This window comes from Schistocerca piceifrons, chromosome 1, assembly GCF_021461385.2.
Source record: "Schistocerca piceifrons isolate TAMUIC-IGC-003096 chromosome 1, iqSchPice1.1, whole genome shotgun sequence".
NCBI lineage: Eukaryota > Metazoa > Arthropoda > Insecta > Orthoptera > Acrididae > Schistocerca > Schistocerca piceifrons.
The window spans coordinates 90439575-90461193 of record NC_060138.1 but is presented as its reverse complement, the minus strand read 5'-3'; the positions used below and the strand labels follow the sequence as shown (position 1 = coordinate 90461193).

At 43.3% G+C, this 21619-nt stretch overlaps 1 protein-coding gene across 1 annotated transcript in view; it reads left to right on the top strand.

Moving 5' to 3' along the window:
* LOC124782910 (derlin-2) overlaps nucleotides 1-21619 on the top strand; it is an 80109-nt gene that overhangs the window by 17897 nt on the left and 40593 nt on the right. Inside the window, exon 4 of the mRNA XM_047253981.1 lies at nucleotides 7346-7468. Coding sequence (XP_047109937.1) covers nucleotides 7346-7468 — 123 coding nt within the window. The remainder of the gene's footprint in view (nucleotides 1-7345; nucleotides 7469-21619) is intronic.

Sequence of the window (21619 nt, the reverse complement as noted above, 5' to 3'; positions counted from 1 at the left end):
CATCAAGCATCACGTGAACTTCAAATACCTCAAGCAAGTGTAGTGAAGAGTCTTCTGAAAGGTGTTGGTTGCATGCTTACATAGTGCAAATTGTCCAGGCCTTGCAACCAAATGATTTGCTGACACATGCTGAATTTGCAACTGATATTCTCAACAGGATTGATGGCGCTAATGATTACTTAAATCACATATGCTTTACCGATGAATCCACCGTTCATGTCAGTGGAGTGGTAAATAGGCATAATGTCTGTATATGGGGTGCAGTTACAGCGAAAAAAATGAAGGTTTGGTGTGACCTCATGCCTAACAAGGTTTTTGCACCATTTTTCTTCGGAGAAAAATCCATTACCACTAACATTTATATAGACGTTTTGCAACAGTTCTTTGCCCCACAGTTAGAAGAATAGAATGGATAATTTTCCAGCAAGATGGAGCATCCCCCCCCTCCCCCACTGGGATTTGTTAGTGCATGATTTCCTGGAGGAAACATTTTCAGATCGGTGGATTGGAAGGAACGGTCCAACACCCTGGCCACCCCACTCTCCAGACATTACGCCCCTTGAAATTTTTTTCTGGGGCTATATCAAGGCCATAGTCTTTGTCACACCATTTGCTGACATCGACGAACTGAAGTCTAGATACAAGCTGCTGTGGGTACTGTGACAGAACACGTTACGAAACACCTGGCGGGAACTGGAACACTGCCTTGACATTCTCCAAGCTACCAAGGGAGCACACATTGAGGTTTACTAATGTAAGTGGTCTTATAAAAACTAGTAACACTAACCTATGTTATGGCATCAAATGTAAATTATTATGTCAAACAATTATTCTGTAATAAATGTTACAACCAGGGCAAGACTTTGTGCTTACCCTGTACTTTCAGAAAATCTGCCAGATGCAGTTATTCAGATAAAGAAGAAACAACAAATAGATTTGGTCTCAAAATTTCAGCTGAAAAACAAAATCCATGACAGACAAAAAAAACTCCACCAAAATTCATAGAAACTCAAATAGGTAAAATAGAGCGCGTAAGTAAATTCAAGTATCTTGGAGAAATTATACAACAGAATGGGCTAGAAAAATTAGCAGTAGATGTGGGAGTTAACGAAATGGAGAGCATATGGTTTGACAAAGAATAGTTATAACAAGAAATGCATATCTAGAGAAACAAAACTAAAACACTATACCCCAATGGTATGGCCAGAATGTTTATATGGCTGCGAATGCCTGACAATAAACTATAAGCAGGCCATAGGGCAGGGCTGGCCAGTTTTGAGCACGAGTACTCGCGTCTGCTCAGGCACGTGCTCGCGAGCAGGTGCGAGGTCGCGGAGTAGGGAGGGAGGGGGGGGGGGGGGAGGAGGGGAAATGCGCGTGCATGTTTGAATAGGGCCGCAGCTTGCCTATTGAAATCGCGACGACTGTGTAACATTTAAAGTAGTACGATCAGCTCTAACAGTCACTTCGCTGGTTAAGAATCGTGTCAAGTCACAGTTGTGTAACCCCAACCATGCTTTCACAGTTGGGAAGAATTGTATCTGTTTACAGAAAAAGATGGTGTTGCAAAATGTTTAGTATGTCACAAAACGCTGAATTCTTTCAGGATATTTAATTTACAGCGACATTATGTGTCGTACCACGCGAAAGACTACGGAAGTGGAAAATGTGATGGACCAGATCGTGCACAAGAAGTTATTAAACCTAAAAGAAAGCTATCCGAAGAAGATCTGGACGACAAAAAAAATAAACTGAGGCAGCTCTCAGAGTGAGTTACAAAATTGCTTTGCTTTTAGCAAAATCCCTGCACCCCTTCACTGATGGCAATTTAATAAAAGAATGTTTGGTAGTTGCAGCGGAACATTTGTGTCCATCTCAAGTTGAACAGGTTCAGATTGTGCCATTATCTAACACAAACATTATGCGTCACATACAGAACATGGCAGATGACGTCCAGAGCAAGCTTGCAAATATCTGTAAAGATTTTATGGCTTATTATATAGCTCTGGACGAAAGTGTTGATATCACTGGAACAGCGCAGCTTGCCATATTTATTAGAGGTGTTAAAAGAGATCTTCAGGTGAGGGAGGAGCTCCTCGATGTAGTAGCCATGAAGAACACTACAACCAGAGGTGATATTTTAAGTAGTATTGAAGAAAGTGTTGAAAATATAGGATTGTCGTGGAATTCTTGAGTTTCAGTGTCTACAGACGGTGCACCAGCGATGACAGGGAAATAATCAGGTTTCGTTGTGCTGTTGAAGGAGAAAATGCAAAAACTGACCGTGCCGAATGAAATATGGGGTGTTTACTGTGTGATCCACCAGGAAAACTTATGCGCAAAGAGTATCACTCTAAAAAATGTAATGAGTGTTGTTGTTCGTACAACCATTTATATAAGGAAGCATGGGCTACAACACAAGGCAATTTAAAAGCTTTCTTGAGGATGTAGAAAGCCAGTGTGGCAGCCTGCCTTATTACAGCGAGGTCCGCTGGCTTAGTCGTGGCGAATTATTGAATCGATTTTTTTGCCTATTAGATAAGATAAATATGTTCATGGAAATAAATAACGTGTGTTCCTGAATTGAATTGAAAGAGCCTTCGTGGAAATTTGGTCTCGCATTCTTAGCAGATTTAACTAGCCATCTGAATGCTTTGAACATTCCACTACAAGGTAAAGATCTGCTAATTACTCATTTCATAGATCGAATACGAGCTTTTAAAATGAAATTGACACTTTGGGTGAGTCAGCAGGAAACAGGAAATCTAGCTCATCTTCCTAAATTATCATCCATGCAAGATGTTCACAAAGACTGTGAACGTTATTCCCATAGTTTAGTTGCCCTTAAGGAAGAATTTGATCAACGCTTTCAAGATCTGACAACACTAGACAGTGATTTTGATCTGTTCTACTCTCCATATTCAGCGAATATTGAAGAGATTCGTCCTGAGCTGCAACTAGAAATTATTGACCTGCAGTGTGACAGAGAATACAGAGACAAATTTCAGAACAAGGAAAACATTTTGGAATTCTACAGACACTTTCCTCAGGATAGATTTCCTTGTTTGCACAAACTGGCGGCTACAATAATATCAATGTTCGGTTCCACGTATGTTTGTGAACAACTGTTCTCTGCTATGAAATGTAACAAGACGTGCCTGAGAAACGCATTGTCTGATCAAAATTTGAACTGCACGCTGCGCCTACGATGCACAAGAACAATTACTCCGAACATAGACGCAACTGTAAAGGGCAAAAAGTACAAGATAACCGAGAATCTCACACTTCAGTGACACCTTTTATTGTGTAATAGTTCACAAATTAATACGAATGTAGAGGCATACACTAAGCTAATAAAATTATGTGGCACGTGTACATTCTCCTTTATTTGTTTCAATTGTCACAGTAATAATTCGTGAGTGATATCCCTGCATGTGGCCGCAGATTTACATTGACTGGCGGCAGCTGTTGTGTGCCCCACGTGACTCTCCCCACTCTCAGCTCTGGTCCGGTAGTGGGGGTAGCGTGCTCGCGCTGCTCTGTGCTCGCGCCTTGCTGTTCATAGCTTGCTCCGCGAGCACGTATGTTGTGAAGCCCTACCATAGGGGGTGCAATACAAACTACAGATGGCTGGAAAATGAGAAGTAATGGGGAGATCTAAAAAAAAATTTAGAGGAAATCAGAAGTAGTAGTTAAAAGATGATTAATCTGTTTTGGACACCTCTACTGAATGACTTGCAAAACAGATGTTCCTGTATTTCTGGAAGAAGAAATCAACAGTTGCGTGGATTGCAGAAATGAGGAAATATCTAGAAAGAAACATCAAAGAATAAGAAATAACAGACAGAAATCTGTTTAAGAATAAAATATCAAATTTAGAAGACTTTCAATGCAGAAGAAATACAACATGGACAGAAGAAAGAGAAAGACTACAGGGGAAGATGATGGCACACTGGAAAAATAGAAAATACCAAGAAAAGAAGAGGAAATGAAAATGTTTCATGGTTCTCGTTGGTCAATAAGGAAATAAAAATATAAAAATTAAAAAAAAGAAATAAAAAACCGCATGATGGATTGGTGTTGAAAAATTGGCAGGCTCATGATGGCTGTTGCGATTACAAATGTTGGACAGCAAGTGAGTGTGGTTTTGAACTATTGTGCCATGTTTTGAGAAATTTAAGAGAGGTCTGTAGGACTTCAGTTGAGTTCCACAAGGACTTCAGTTGAATTCCACAATTGCTCACACTGGGCAATTAGTAAGTGCGTCTTTGATTTACAAAACTGTGTTGAGAGCAGCTTAAGCAAGATCCAATAGACTGTTTATGTGAAGTTGTCATTGTGGATCAGATATGGATTAATCATCATACAGGAAACCAGGCAGCAATCAAAACAATGGGTTACTTTTGGTGACTGTTACAGAAAAGGTGTCGATGCTCCCATTAGCTGAAAATCTTAAAGAGGACATTTTTTAGGATGCAAAGGTCATCTTATATGAAGATGAGACCCTTCGCATCCCTAAAATTCATCGCCATGACTTTTCTGGTTGATTGAGCCTACTCTGCCTTATTTCGAGCAGATTTACGAGAAGCAGCCAATTGTTTTGATTGTTTCTTGGCATTTCATTGAATGTGACAAAACAGCGTTGAACAAAATTGAACTCTTGTCACTGATGACGAAGGATCACTTTAAACAATACCTAATTTTGCTTTTATTTCATCTTGTGTTTTCCCTTCCAAAAGCAAAAAAAATGGTTCAAATGGCTCTAAGCACTATGGGACTTAACATCTGAGGTCATCAGTCCCCCAGACTTAGAACTACTTAAACCTAACTAACCCAAGGACATAACACACGTCCATGCCCGAGTCAGGATTAGAATCTGCAACCATTAGCAGCAGCGCAGTTCCGGACTGAAGCACAGAGAACTGTTCGGCCACAGCGGCCGGCTTCCAAAGCAAAAGGTGAATCGCAAAATGACAATGCACTATGTCCATCATAGCGAAAACCTCGTAGCACAATTTACTGCAATGGCTTCCAAATTCTAACAAGCCTATGAATCAGTGCATTTTTGTTTTAACATCATCCAACGGATGGTGGCACACGGTAGTAACACAAACTTGGTTTGTAATGTTGCCTGTCTTCAAATATAGATATTTATTGAAGTTTCTCTTGTTGATATTTACAGTCATATTGTGGCTTTCATGCTTGAAAGCATGTTGTTTATCAGCTACTGGCTTTCTGTGTATATTGTAGCTGGATTTGTTGATGGAGTTTTCTCTCTGGCCATTGTCGTCTGTTGGGAGGTATTTTATTTCCCTCCTGCCCCTCAACAGCCAGAGGATGCTGACAAGCATTCCCCAATCCGCCATCAAGGGATGTACTCTCTAGGTTGAGGCTTCCCCAAAATGAGAAGACAGGGACGGAGTGGAGAGAGGAACATGGTGGGAGGACAGGAAAAAGTGGAGAAGTCTATGTTCTAAGCAGTTTCAGCCAGGAGCTAGAAACTGTAGATGATGATGAAGATGATGATGAAGATGAAGATGAAGATGATGATGATGATGATGTGACACTATTTTGTCCACAAGTCTGCAAATAAAACTTGAAACCACACTCTTCCCCTTCCTCCGTTCCATCCAGTTCATAGTAAACTAAACTGACCTAGTTCTAGATTTCCTTGTCCTGGGAATATTTGCATTACGTTCTGTCTGTGTAACTTGTGTCATCTGTTCACTGTTTGATTCTGACATTGCCTCACACCAATTATGAGATATTCTGTAGTGTGCAGAATTCCTGAAACTTAAAACATGCATGTCTAATACTTCAGCATTTTTCAATAATGGTGTGCTTACTGAACAGATATAACTTTGCAAATAGTAATGACTATATGTAAATGAACAGAGTGATTTTTATGAAATGTACATTGAAGCAATATTCTAGGTTTCATTACAAAGAAATCTAGTAAATAAGTGAATTATTGTTTTTTTGTACTCACATAGTAGTAGTCCAGTACCCGTAATCACTTAAAACCAACTATTTATATCTTATCCAAATAAAATGTGTGTAGTACTGTGTACATCAGTGTGCTTTGAAAGGAAATAGATAGAGATAGGACAAAGAATACAAAAGAATCAGTAACACATGAGAGGCTGTCAAATAAAAACTAGGCAGATGGGATCTTAACAGAAGAAAGTGGGGTTCTGTTTTTCCCAATTGAGATATGTAAACCTGAAAAGTAAGTAAGCTGTTTATTATTTTGAAAGTAATCACCATAACTGTTAGTACATTTATCCCACTGAGACAAGACAGTCTATGCATTCATGGAAAACTGTTTGTGGTTGCCTAAAGACTCACAACTGTACCCAGGTGTGCACCTCTTCATCCAGAGCAGATCAACTGCCAAGAATCTCTTTCGTCATGGAACCAAAAGTATGGGAATTGGGTTGGGGGGGGGGGGGGGGGATACAGGTCCATTTGAAGGATGTATAAGGGACTCCCAGTGAAATGTCTGCATCATAGCCAAAACAACCCTGGCAACATGTGGGCCCCCATATTACCAATGATGTTTAAACTATGTTGCAGAAGTTTTGCTGGGAAGCCCTTACACATTTTCTATACAGTCCCGTTTTCTCCCCATGTGATATTTATATTTTTGGTGCCATGAAGGAAGATATTCGTGACTGTCGATTTGCTTTGCACAAATAAGTGTGTGCCTGGGTACAATCATGGTCCTGTAGGCTACAGCAGACATTATCCATGAAGGCATTGACAGTCTTGTCTCTGTGGGATAAATGCATTAACAAGTATGTTGTTCACTTTTGAAATAATAAACAGTTTATTTACTTTTTAGGGTTCCATGCCTCAGTTGGTAAAACCAGAACTTTCGTAGAATTACTTTATTTTGTTTGTCTCTCTCCCTGTTAATACCCTGTTTTCTTAGGACTGGGTATAGGTATCAAATTGAAATTTATGTCAAATACTAAGGTCTACAGTTCCTTGATAGTGTAAGTAATTCAAGAGCTTCTGAGCCAAGACACTGAACAGGTGTGGCCTTATATGTTACATATTTTGATACCTGCAAGCTCACTCTTCAAAACATATAGACAATCTATCTGTGTACATAATTACATTTGTATGGGACCCTCAGAGTCCTACTGGGACTTGTCTTTTGTTTTCCCTCCCCCATCTGCCTCGTTTCCATTTGACTGCCCATTATACATTCTATAGGTGCATTACAAAATAAATGGTACAGTCATCGTTGATATCTTACCAGGTGCACACTATGTAGCTTGATCAGAGTGTAATTACATCCTTTGCTTGATTTGTTTTTAATTTTCCTTATCTAAGCCAGCTTTTTGCATATTTTATTAATCTGCTCTTTCTTGGACAAGCATTTACAATAATGCTAGTATATGTGTGGTCTCGAAGAAATCCATTTGTGCGAATGAATTTTTTTGGCCTAATGAATTTCCAGGTGAGTAAATCAATAATTTCTGAATTGAAAGAATTTATGAAATGTTTGCCATGAAACTTGTTTGCCCAAAATATACACTGTTTCAGTTTGCTATTAAGTGAAGAAAGAACTTAACCACAGCAGAAAGGCAAAGACTTGTACAATCTGTAGTAATTCCATTTTATCTGATGTGAGAGGACTTCTGTGAGTGGCTGGTAGTTCATTGCCAGCTTAGTGAAGGCGGGGGGAAAAAAATAGCGTTTGCACAAAATGAAGCAAGTAGCATGTAAGTGATTATGCTTATGTGCAGTTCTAGTTCACCACCTGGTCCCATGGAAAGTACACTAAGTGGAGCTATCATCATACCACTGAGGCACATACTGATAAAGAGCTCTTGGGGTTCTGCTGAAGGGCATTTTGTCATGCTTCCGATAATTTCCCTCAAAGAGAAAATTGGATAATTTTGTACTTCGTCCATCTCAGTTGCATTGATAAAATTATGCTGCAGTAGTTACCTGTTTGTCTGACACTCCCATTCTCAAACCACATACCTTGCTATTAACCATAATTATTCATACAGTGTGGCGCCAAATGACACAGACAATTCTGTATAGCAAAGTATACAATCAGTTTTTGACAAAATAATTTAATTGGATGGATAAACAATCTACTCTCCAAGCAGTAGCAGAACACACACATAAACAAAGGTTATAATTAGGCAACCTTTCAGAGTCAATGGCCCCTTCTTCACGCAGAAGGGTTGAAGGGGAAGGAAGAGGGGTGAAGGAAAAGGACTGGAGAGGTCTAAGAAAAGGGGTAGATTTCGGAAAAGTCACCCAGAACCGCAGGACAGGGAAGACTTACCACACAGGATGAGAAGGAAAGACTGATTGTTGGGGACTGCATTGGACAAGATTTAAAAACCTGAGAGCTTAAAGGTAGAAGACAGGGTAATACGCAAGACAGAGATAACTGCCTATGAAAACTGCCAGTGAAAACTATATGGGTAGATGTAGAAAACTAAAATGGAGTGAAGGAAAGAGTAGTACTGTGAAGAAATGCTGAGATGGAAGAAATTAATGTAAATTAAGGCCAGGTGAGTGGTGAGAACCAAGGACGTGTTTTAGCCCTAGTTCCCACCTGCGGAGTTCCGAGAAACTTGTGCCTGGGGGAAGAATCCAGACGGTGTGTGGGGTGAAACAGGCAGCGAGATCACGATTGTCATGTTATAGAGCATGCTCTGGACCAGGATATTGCTTGTTGACAGTATACACCCTCTGCCCGATTGTCATGTTATAGAGCATGCTCTGGATCAGGATATTGCTTGTTGACAGTATACACCCTCTGCGTATGCCCATTCATCCTAATTGGTAATTGGTGGTAGTCATGACTATGTAAAAGACTGAACAGTGTTTACATAACAGCTGGTGTACGACGTGTCGTTTCAGATGGTTCTCCTTTTGATAGCATATGTCTTGCCAGTCACAGGGCTGTTATTGGTGGTGACAGGAGAGTGCATAGGACAAGTCTTGCAGCAAGATGTTCACAGGGGTAACAGCCATAGGGTAGGGAGATAGGTACAGAAGGAGCATAGGGTCTGACAAGAATATTGCGGAGGTTGGGAAGGCGATAAAAAGCTATTCTAGGTGTGGTGGGCAAGATTTCGCAAAAAATGGATCTCATTTCAGGGCATGATTTAGGAAGTCATGCCCCTGTCGAAGTATCTGATTAATCCATTCCAGACCGGCACTCCAGAGTTGTTTTTGGAGGGATCAGCAGTATCAGGATTGGATGTGATGGCCTGAGAAATCTGCTTTTGAGCTAGGCTGGTTGGGTAATTACATGCAGTGAAGGCTAGGTGGGACTAGTGGTGTATTGCTGTAAAGAGTCTGCAACCGAAGAAATATGTTTGCCTCGAACGCCAAGGCTCTATGAGAGGGAATATTTGACATGGGAAGGATGGCAACTGTCAAAATGTAAGTACTATTGTTTGTTGGTAGGTTTAATGTGGGCAGAAATGTGTAGCTTGCCTTCGTTGAGGATGAGATCAACATCAAGGGAAGTGGCAAGGGATTCAGAATAGGACCATGTGAAATTTCATTGAGAGAAGGTATTCAGAGATTCTAGGCATTTTAACAGGTCAGTCTCATATGAATCCCTGTGGTAAAGATGTCATCGATGTATCTAAATCAAACCAGGGGCTGAAGACTTATGAATCCCAGGAAAGACCCCTCCAAGCAACCCATGAAAAGGTTGGCATGGGATGGAGCCAGGTTCATCCCCATGGCCGTAGCCCTGATCTGTTTGTAAGTCTTTCCCTCAAAGATAACGTAGTTGTTGGTAAGTATAATGTTGATAAAGATTAGTAGGAAGGATGTTATCGGTCTGGAATCAGGTGGTCGCTGACTGAGGAAATGTTCAGCAGCATACAGACCATTATGCAGGTGATGTTGGTATAGAGAGAGGGAGGTAGCATCAGTGGTGACAAGCAAAGTGTGTGGTTGGGGATGGGAGGGGCATGGATTTCAGACAATCAAGGAAATGTTTGATATATCTGATATAGGAGGGGAGTCTTTGTACTAGGGTTGCAGGTGCTGCTCAACTAAGGCAACACCATTCTCACCTCAGCCTTCACTGCACATAATTACCCAACCAGCCTAGGTCTGGAATGGATTAATCAGCTACTGCGACATAGCCATGACTTCCTAAAATCATGCCCTGAAATGACATCAGCTCTGTCTGAAATCTTGCCCACCAGACCCAGAATAGCTTTTCGTTGCCCTCCCAATCTCCACAATATTCTTGTCAGACCCTATGCTCCACCTGCACCTGCACCCATCTCCCTACCCTACGGCTCCTACCCCTGTGACTGTCCTCACTGCAAGACTTGCTCTCTCCACACTCCTACCACCCCTATAGCGACCCTGTAACTGGCAAAACATATACTATCAAAGGGAGAGCCACCTGTGAAACGACACATATCATACACCAGCAGTTATGTAAACACAACATGGGCTACAACATGCCCTTGGTTCTCGCCACCCACCTGGCCTCAATTTAAGTTAATTTCTTCCGTTTCAGCATATCTTCGCTGTAACTACTCTTTTCTTCATTCCATTTCAGTTTTCTACATCTTTAATTGTCTTACCCATCTATTTTTCACCCCCCCCCCCCTCCCACCTCTGTTGCGTGCAATGCACTTAGCTTTACACTATTATTAACTCGTGCATGATGTTTATGTAGTAATCTCTGTCTTGCATATTAGCCTGTCTTCGACCTTTAAGCTTGCAGGTTTTCAAATCTCATCCAGTGCAGTCCACAACAATCAGTCTTTCCTTCTCATCCCGTGTGGTAAGTCTCTCTTAACCCATGGTTCTGGGTGACTTTCCCGAAATCTACCCCTTTTCCTAGACCTCTCCAGTCGTTTTCCTTCACCCCTCTTCGTTCCCCTTCAACCGTTCTGCCTGAAGAAGGAGCCACTGGCTCTGAAAGCTTGCCTAATTACAACCTTTGTTTATGTGTGTGTTCTGCCGCTGCTTGGTGAGTAGATTTTTTACCCATCCAATTACATAATTTTGTGAAAGTATACAGTGGGCAACAATTAATCTCACTGATCTTAGCCTTTGTGTCTGTTGTAACTGACTGACACAACCAAACTCCAACAGACACATAGGTTAAGATCAGTGAGGGTACTAGTTGCCCACTCTATCCTTTGCTGTACAGAGGTTGTTTGTGCCTTTCGGCACTGTGTTGTATGAATAATTATAGTTAATAGCATGGTATATGGTTTGAGAATGGGAATGTCAGCAGAGCTTTATATCAGTGCAACTGAGACAGATGAAATAAAAGTAATTGTCCAATTTTCTCGGTACTGACAGTTGCGGTCAACCATCCCATGGCAGCATGCCTCAAATAAACAAATTCCCAGCAGTGTTTGCAGAATTCTGTGAAATGATTTCTGCTATTGTCTGACAAAATTATTGTGACGTGAGGATTCTGTGAATAATTTGTATATATATAAAGATTTCATTCATTTTCTTTTCTCTTTCATTTGAGAAGAGAGAGGATCATTAATTTTAAAATCTCATCTGGAAAACTTAAGAACCAAATGTGTCAGAAGCTTTAAAAAAAAAACAGTATTATGAAAAGGAAAATTGCTACTCAACATAGAGCGGAGATGCTGAGTCACAGATAGGCACAACAAAAATACTGTCACAGATAACCTTTCTGCCAGTATGGCCTTCATCAAAATTAGGCCACACACACACACACACACACACACACACACACACACACACACACACACAATGCAGTCTCTGGCAACTGAAGCCACACTGCGAGCAGCAGCACCAGTGCATCATGGGAATGGCAGCTGGGTGGGGGTAAGGAGGAGGCTGGGGTGTGGAGGGGGGAGGAATAGTAGGGTGGGGTGGGGAACAGTGAGATGTGCTGTGGAGTGCACAGGGACAAGGTGGAGAGAGGTTAAGGCAACTGTGTGCAGTTGGAGTGTGCAGGGACAAGGTGGAGAGAGGTTAAGGCAGCTATGTGGAGTTGGGAGGTTATACGGAGTGCAGGGAAGAGGTTGGGGGGGGGGGGGGGGAGGGGGGAGCGGAAAAGGAGAGAAGTAAAACTGGGTGCAATGATAGCCTGGTGTGTATCACAGGGAACAGGGAAGGGGCTGGATGGGTGAGGACAATGACTAATGAAGGCTGAGACCAGGAGGCTTACGGGAACATAGGATATATTGCAGGGAAAGTTCCCACCTGCGCAGTTCAGAAAAACTGGTGTTGGTGGGAAGGATCTGTATGGCACAGGCTGTGAAGCAGTCATTGAAATGAAGGATATCGTGTTGGGCAGCTCTAACTCTAGGAATTAGAGCAACATGTCCAATGCCACCTCAAAAAGCTCTCCAAGCTGCTGACCTCCTACTCCTGCCTTGGAGTACCGCTGTCCACCACCTCTACAACAACTTCCAAACCTCCTACACGTCCCCTCATAGCTGACAAACCCTGTCTTGCAGACCTACTACATTTACCCCACCCTCCAAAACTCCCTACCTTCTACGTGCTTCCTAAAGTCTGTAAACCCAACCACCCAGGATGCTCCATTGTGGCTGGTTACTGTGCCCCCACTGAGAGAATCTCTGCACTCGTAGACCAATACCTTCAACCTATTACCCAAAACTCATCCTCCTATAGAAAATATACCAGCCATTTTCTCCACCGATTAACCACAGTTCTTGTCCCCTTACCGCATGGTGCTCTGCTCATCACTGTTGCTTCCACATCCCTTTACACTAACATCCCTAATTTCCATGACCTTACCACTATTGAACACTACCTCTCCCAATACCGGACGGATTCCAAACCAACAACCTCTTTCGTAGTTGCCATGACCAACTATATCCTCACCCACAGTTGCTTCTCCTTTGAAGGCATTATCTACAAACAAATCCAGGGTACAGCTATGGGCACCCATGTGGCACCATCCTATGCCAACCTATTCATGGCCCATCTAGAGGATTCCTTCCTAAACACCCAGAATCCTTAACTGCTCACCTGGTTCAGATTAATGGATTACATCTTTGCGATCTGGATCGAGGTTGAGGACACCCTATCCATATTCCTTCAGAACCTCAACAGCAGTTAACCCCATTTGCTTCACATGGTCCAACTAAACCCAACAAACCACCTTCCTAGATATTGACCTCCACCTCAGAGATGGCTACATCAGTACCCCTGCCCATATCAAACCTACTAGCCACCAACAATACCTCCACTTGGGAAGCTGCCACCCATTCCATACCAAGAAGTCCCTTCCATACCAAGAAATCCCTTTCATACAGCCAAGCCGCCCATGGTCATCGCATCTGCAGTGATGAGCGGCCGCTCTTGAAATATGCCAAGGGTCTCACTGAAGCCTTCACAGACCATAATTATCCTTGTACAAAAACAAATCTCCCGTGCCTTATCTTTCTTGTCTCCCACCACCTCCCAAAGTCTCACTGTCCGGCCACAGAGAAGCATTCCCCTCGTAACTCAGTACCACCCAGGACTGGAGCAACTGAATTACAGTCTCCATCATGGTTTCGACTACCTCTTGTTGTGCCCTGAAATGAGAAATGTCCTGCCTACTATTTCCCACACCCCTCCCACAGTAGTATTCCACCGTCCACTGAACCTACACAATATACTCGTCCATCCCTACACAACCCCTGCTCCCAAACCCTTAGCTCATGGCTCCTATCCCTGTAATAGACCTAGATACAAGACCTGTCCCATACATCCTCCCACCACCACCACCTACTCCAGTCTGGTCACAAACATCACCTATCCCATCAAAGGCAGGGCTACCTGTGAGACCAGTCATGTGGTCAACAAGCTAAGCTGCAGCCTCTGTGCTGCATTGTATGTAGGCATGACAACCAACAAGCTGTCTATCTGCATGAATGGCCACTGACGAACTCTGGCCAAGAAACTGGTGGACCACCATGTTGCTAAGCACACTGTCCAACATGACATTGTTCATTTCAATGACAAGCTTCATAGCCTGTACCATATGGATCCTCCACACCAACACCAGCTGTGCTGAATATAACCCATGTTCCTGTAACCCTCCTGGCCTCAACCTCCGTTAGTCACTGTCCTCACCCATCCAGCCCCTTCCCTGTCCCTATTCCAGCACTACATGGCCCTCATTCCACCATGGCACCTAGTCTTTTTGCTTCTCTCCTTCCCCCCCCCCTTCCCCCCCCCCCCTCCCCAACCTCTTCCCTGCCCACCGTCTACTCTCCCAACTTCACATAGCTGCCCTACCCTCTCCCCATCTTGTCACTGCGCACTCCCCAGCAGCACTTCACTGTCCCCACACCCACCCTACTATCCCTCCCCCTCCCTGCCCCAGCCTCCGCCTTACCCCCACCCAGACACCATTCCCATCTTGCACTGGTGCTGCTGCTCGCAGTGGGGTTTCAGTTGCCAGAGACTGCAGTCATGTGAATTGCATTTTTCTGTGTGTGTGTGTGTGTGTGTGTGTGTGTGTGTGTGTGTGTGCGTGCGCGTGCGTGCGCGTGCGTGCGCGAATGTGCGTGTGCGTGCACGTGAGACAGAGGCCATTATGGCCATAAGCATATTTGTGACAGTCTTTTTGTTGTGCCTGTCTGCGACTCCGCATCTCAGGTATATGGTGAGTAGCAGCTTTCTTTTTCATGATATTGTTACATTCCATCCTAGATTTTCCTTTGTAAGATTTTTAAAAAATATGTATGTGCAGTTTACTGTCCTTCACGTCAATTAGAGTTGATATTTTTTTACACCAGAATTTCAAACTGCAGAGTGGTTTGAACTTAATTTTAGGAGCAAGCGGTCTGTTTAGAAATTTTATATTTTGGAGTTATGATACTAAAAATGAATTACGGTTATAACTAATTAGGGAATCTGAGTTGTTAGCTCTTCAGGAGCATCTTATGAGAGGGAGTCATAATGATACAGTGGAATATCGAGCAGTAGATTTTTTTCTGCATTGAAGGGGAACAATGCTGCAACAATCAATGCCGAGTTTGTGGCTGCAACAATCAATGCCGAGTTTGTTGAAATACAGCAACAATGCAGTATCATATGACACTCTGGTTATGTAGCACAGGTGCTTCCAGTTTGGTCAAACAAGTTTAAATGATGAGGACCAAAATGGCAGACTCTCTCTTTGTAAAAAACAGGAAATCACTAGAGACTTGAAGGCCATAGTGCTCAAAGACCAATGTCTCACAACTGAAATGATAGCATCAAATGTGGAAATCAGTCAGTTTTCAAAATTTTGCATGACATTTTGATAATGACAAAGTTGACAGCCTGCTGGATTCTGCGACTGGTCACACCTATTAAAAAAGCCTGGTAAACAGAAGCAGCAGAAGAAATGTTGCAGCTCTGTCAGGCCAATTCAGTTGACTTTTTTTAGCAGCCTAATCACTATGGACAGTTGCTGTTGCAACCCTATGACCTCGACACAAAGGAGCAAGCAGTGGAGCGTGTGGATTCATCACTGCTGAAAAAAGCAACAACTTTGCCATCATTGGGCAAGGTGATGTTGACTGTTTTTTGACAGGTATGGTGTGATTTTAAGGGGCAAACCATCACAGACTGCTGTCAAGATGGAGCATTTCAGAAAGGTGTCGGAGGGAGAGTGTTTGCTCCAAGACAATGCCCCAGCTCATTCTGTGTCTGACAGTGGCATACATGCTGCATCTTTGGGCAAGAAATTTTGTCTTGTGTCTGTATCCTGCTAACATGGCAGCCAAAAACCTCTTCCCATTTCTTCAGGTAAAGAAATCATTGTGCGGCAGGTATTTCCAAAATGACAATGTGATTTTTTGGATCATTTCCAGAACTGCTAGAATATAGACTTACAAAACCAAGGTCTCTGCCAAATGATCCATTATTGGGAAAAATGTGTCACATTGAAGGGTGAATATGGAGAGGGTAACTAACACCATCACGAAGTTTTATGGTTGCAGCTTGATTTTTTTGAGGCAATAATTAAAACTATATGACTATCCCTCATAGTAATACTGCACGTACACGTTCAAGAAAATATATACAGATCCTGGCAGAATACTACATTTACAGTCAGTTGATCATGAGCTTGGAAGAGGTGCACTTTTCAGTACCAATAATTTTTCTTTTGTTTTGCTTTCAAGTTCGTGTTGCCCAAAGTTACAAGAAATTAAAGCAAATTTCTGCACAAAAACAGAGGTATAGAAGAAGGGTAAATTGATGTGAATACTCTTGACATTGCTATAGGAATTTTTGCACTTTTGGAATTACCATAATTTTTGCAATCTTCATTTTGCATTGTGCCATTCACATAAGTGAAGAAATGCCAATAAAATGTGTGGGACATCAGAAATTGACTGATGACAAAAACCTCATAATCGGTAACAAAGCCTGTTTCCAGGTATGCAGTGTTGAGCAAACAAACTGTTTGTTGTTGGTTTGCCTAAAAGGGCTCACAGAGTCATAAATCATAATTTTTTATGGTGATAGTGGGGAGAGAGAGGAGTTTTGAAAAAGTGTCCCCCTACAATCTACATCTACACGGATACTCTGCAAATCACATTGATGTGTCTGGCAGAGAGTTCATTGAACCACCTTCACAATTCTCTATTATTCCAATCTCGTATAGCGCGCGGAAAGAATGGACACCTATATCTTTCCATACAAGCTCTGATTTCCCTTATTTTATCGTGGTGATCGTTCTTCCCTATGTAGGTTGGTATCGACAAAATATTTTTGCATTCGGAGGAGAAAGTTGGTGATTGGAATTTTGTGAGAAGATTCCGTCTCAGAAAAACATCTTTCTTTTAATGATTTCCAGCCAAATCCAGTATCATTTCTGGGACACACTCTCCCATATTTTGCGATAATACAAAACATGCTGCCTTTCTTTGAACTTTTTCGATGTACTCTGTCAGTCCTATCTGGTAAGGATCACACACCGCACAGCAGTATTCTGAAAGAGGATGGACAAGTGTTGTGTAGGCAGTCTCCTTAGTAGGTCTGTTACATTTTCTAAGTGTCCAGCCAATAAAACGCAGTCTTTGGTTAGCCTTCCCCACAACATTTTCTATGTGATCCTTCCAATTTAAGTTGTAATACCTAGGTAATTAGTTGAATTTACAGCTTTTAGATTAGATTGATTTATCATGTAACCGAAGTTTGACGAGTTCCTTTTAGCACTCATGTGGATGAACTCAAACTCTTCATTATTTAGGGTCAACTGCCACTTTTCCCACCATTCAGATATCTTTTCTAAATCATTTTGCAGTTTGTTTTGATCTTCTGATGACTTTATTAGTCGATAAACAACAGCGTCATCTGCAAACAACCAAAGACAGCTGCTCAGATTGTCTCCAAAATCGTTTATATAGATAAGGAACAGCAAAGGGCCTATAACACTACCTTGGGGAACACCAGAAATCACTTCTGTTTTACTCAATGACTTTCCGTTAGTTACTACGAACTGTGACCTCTCTGACAGGAGATCACAAATCCAGTCACATAACTGAGACGATGTACCGTAAGCACGCAATTCCACTACAAGCCGCTTGTGTGGTACAGTGTCAAAAGCCTTCCGGAAATCCAGAAATATGGAATCGATCTGAAATCCCTTGTCAATAGCACTCAACACTTCATGTGAATAAAGAGCTAGTTGTGTCTCACAGGAATGATGTTTTCTAAAACCATGTTGACTGTGTGTCAATAAACTGTTTTCTTCAAAGTAATTCATAATGTTCAAACACAATATATGTTTTAAATGCTGCTGCATATCGACGTTAACGATATGGGCCTGTAATTTAATGGATTGCTCCTGCTACCTGTAGTAACCACAACCAACAGTGGGAACGTCTTGGGCTGTGGATCGGAGCCGTCAGGCGGGGAAGCCGCCGGCGGTGGAGCACGCACCACCGGGTAAACACAGGACAAGTCGGACGACAGACCAACGACAACTGACAACAACCGACCACGACAGACTATGAGCGACACAACAAGGAAGAGATAAACCACGGAGGCTTGTGGAAACCACAACACCAAACGTAAATCCACTCGGAACCAGAGCCAGGCAATGGTCAACAACGAGCAATGTCCAGAACGCAGTAGCGCCGAGATAGAAACGAAATCCAGAGCGAGTACCAGACTGGCTGGACTAGGGCAGAGCGGGTCCCTATATACGAAACTGGAGGGAGCGGCTATTGGCCGCTGTCTGCACGTGGCTTAGCGGTGGTGCCCTTGCTGCACGAGAGCCGCTGTGCGGAATAGCCGCCGCGGAGGCGGAGCCCCCTATGGGCTGACCACGTCTATTTGTTCTGCCACGTGTTCGACTTCTGCGGCGGAAGGTACTAGACTACCAGTCTTGAATGTTGGTGTGATCTGTGCAACTTTCCAGTCTTTGGGTATGAGTACGGATCTTTCATCTAGCGAACGTTTGTATGTGATTGTTAAGTATGGAGCTAATGCATCAACATACTCCGAAAGGAACCTAATTGGTATACCGCCTGGACCAGATGACTTGCTTTTATTAAGTGATTTAAGTTGCTTCACTTCTCCGACGATATTTACTTCTACATTACTCGTGTTGGCAGCTGTACTCAATTAGAATTCTGGAATATTTATTTCGTCTTCCTTTGTGAAGGCATTTTGGAAGGCTGTGTTCTGTAACTCTCTTTGACAGCACTGTCTGCGATAGTATCTCCATTGCTATCGCCAGAGAAGGCATTGATTGTTTCTTGCCGCTAACATACTTCACATACGACCAGAATCTCTTTGGATTTTCTGCCAGGTTTTGAGACGAAGTTTCATAGTGGAAACTGTTATAGGCATCTCGCATTGAATTCAGCACTAAATTTCGAGCTTCTGTAAAAGATCGCCAATCTTGGGGATTTTGCGTCTGTTTAAATTGGGCATGTTTGTTTCGTTGTTTCTGCAACAGTGTTCTAACCTGTTTTGTGTACCAAGGAGGATCAGCTCCATCGTTTGTTAATTTATTTGGTATAAATCTCTCAATTGTTGCCCATACTATTTCACTGAATTTAAGCCACATCTGGTCTACACTTATATTATTAATTTGGAATGAGTGTAGATTGTCTCTTAGGAAGGCGTCAAGTGAATTTTTATCTGCTTTTTTGAATAGGTATATTTTTCACTTATTTTTCAAGGATTTGGGGATTACAATATTCAATCTCTCTACAACAACACTAATCCCTAAATCGGTTTTGATGCTCATTATTAACTCAGGATTATTTGTTGCTAAGAGGTCAAGTGTGTTTTCACAGTAGTTTACTATTTGTGTAGGTTCATGAACTAACTGCTCGAAATAATTTTCAGAGAATGCGTTTAGCAGAATTTCGGATGATATTTTATGCGTACCTCTGGAATTAAACATGTATTTTCGCCAACATATTGAGGGTAAATTAAAGTCGCCACCAACTATACTCCTAGAAATGGAAAAAAGAACACATTGACACCGGTGTGTCAGACCCACCATACTTGCTCCGGACACTGCGAGAGGGCTATACAAGCAATGATCACACGCACGGCACAGCAGACACACCAGGAACCGCGGTGTTGGCCGTCGAATGGCGCTAGCTGCGCAGCATTTGTGCATCGCCGCCATCAGTGTCAGCCAGATTGCCGTGGCATATGGAGCTCCATCGCAGTCTTTAACACTGGTAGCATGCCGCGACAGCGTGGACGTGAACCGTATGTGCAGTTGACGGACTTTGAGCAAGGGCGTATAGTGGGCATGCGGGAGGCCGGGTGGACGTACCGCCGAATTGCTCAACATGTGGGGCGTGAGGTCTCGACAGTACATCGATGTTGTCGCCAGTGGTCGGCGGAAGGTGCACGTGCCCGTCGACCTGGGACCGGACCGCAGCGATGCACGGATGCATGCCAAGACCGTAGGATCCTACGCAATGCCGTAGGTGACCGCACCGCCACTTCCCAGCAAATTAGGGACACTGTTGCTCCTGGGGTATCGGCGAGGACCATTCGCAACCGTCTCCATGAAGCTGGGCTACGGTCCCGCACACCGTTAGGCCGTCTTCCGCTCACGCCCCAACATCGTGCAGCCCGCCTCCAGTGGTGTCGCGACAGGCATGAATGGAGGGACGAATGGAGACGTGTCGTCTTCAGTGATGAGAGTCGCTTCTGCCTTGGTGCCAATGATGGTCGTATGCGTGTTTGGCTCCGTGCAGGTGAGCGCCACAATCAGGACTGCATACGACCGAGGCACACAGGGCCAACACCCGGCATCATGGTGTGGGGAGCGATCTCCTACGCTGGCCGTACACCACTGGTGATCGTCGAGGGGACACTGAATAGTGCACGGTACATCCAAACCGTCATCGAACCCATCGTTCTACCATTCCTAGACCGGCAAGGGAACATGCTGTTCCAACAGGACAATGCACGTCCGCATGTATCCCGTGCCACCCAACGTGCTCTAGAAGGTGTAAGTCAACAACCCTGGCCAGCAAGATCTCCGGATCTGTCCCCCATTGAGCATGTTTGGGACTGGATGAAGCGTCGTCTCACGCGGTCTGCACGTCCAGCACGAACGCTGGTCCAACTGAGGCGCCAGGTGGAAATGGCATGGCAAGCCGTTCCACAGGACTACATCCAGCATCTCTACGATCGTCTCCATGGGAGAATAGCAGCCTACATTGCTGCGAAAGGTGCATATACACTGTACTAGTGCCGACATTGTGCATGCTCTGTTGCCTGTGTCTATGTGCCTGTGGTTCTGTCAGTGTGATCATGTGATGTATCTGACCCCAGGAATGTGTCAATAAAGTTTCCCCTTCCTGGGACAATGAATTCACGGTGTTCTTATTTCAATTTCCAGGAGTGTATTATCGTACGAGTCGGGTACGTGTTTGAAATCAAACTCAAGTTTTCTTTGAACCTTTCAGCAACTGTATCATCTGAATCGGGAGGTCAGTAAAAGGATCCGATTATTATTTTGTTCCGGTTGCCAACAATGATCTCTGCCCATACTAACTTACAGGAAGTATCTACTTCAGTTTTGCGACAAGATAAACTACTTGTACCAGCAACAAACACACCACCTCCAGCCGTGTTTAGCCTATCCTTTTCGAACACCGTTAGGTTCTTCACAAAAATTTTGGCTGAGTTTATATCTGGCTTTAGCCAACTTTCAGTGCCTATAACTATTTGAGCATCAGGGCTTTCTATTATCACTTGGAGCTCTGATACTTTCCCAACACAGCTACGACAATTTGCAACTGTTATACCAATCGTTCCTGTATCTACATTCTGCCTGTGTTCATCCTGCGCCCTTTGTGACTGAAGCCCTTCGTTTGTTTTCCCTAGACCCTCTAGCCTAAAAAACCGCCCAGTCCATGCCACACAACCCCTGCTACCCATGTAGCCACCTCCTGCGTATAGTGGACACCTGCCCTATTCAGCAGAACTCGAAACCTAACCACCCTTTGGTGCAAGTCAAGGAATCTGTATCCTACACAGTCGCAGAACCGTCTGAGCCTCTGATTCAGACCCTCCACTTGGCTCTGTACCAGAGGTCCACAATCGGTCATGTTGACTATGCTACAAATGGTCAGCTCTGCTTTCATTTTGGAAGCAAGACTGGCAGCCTTCA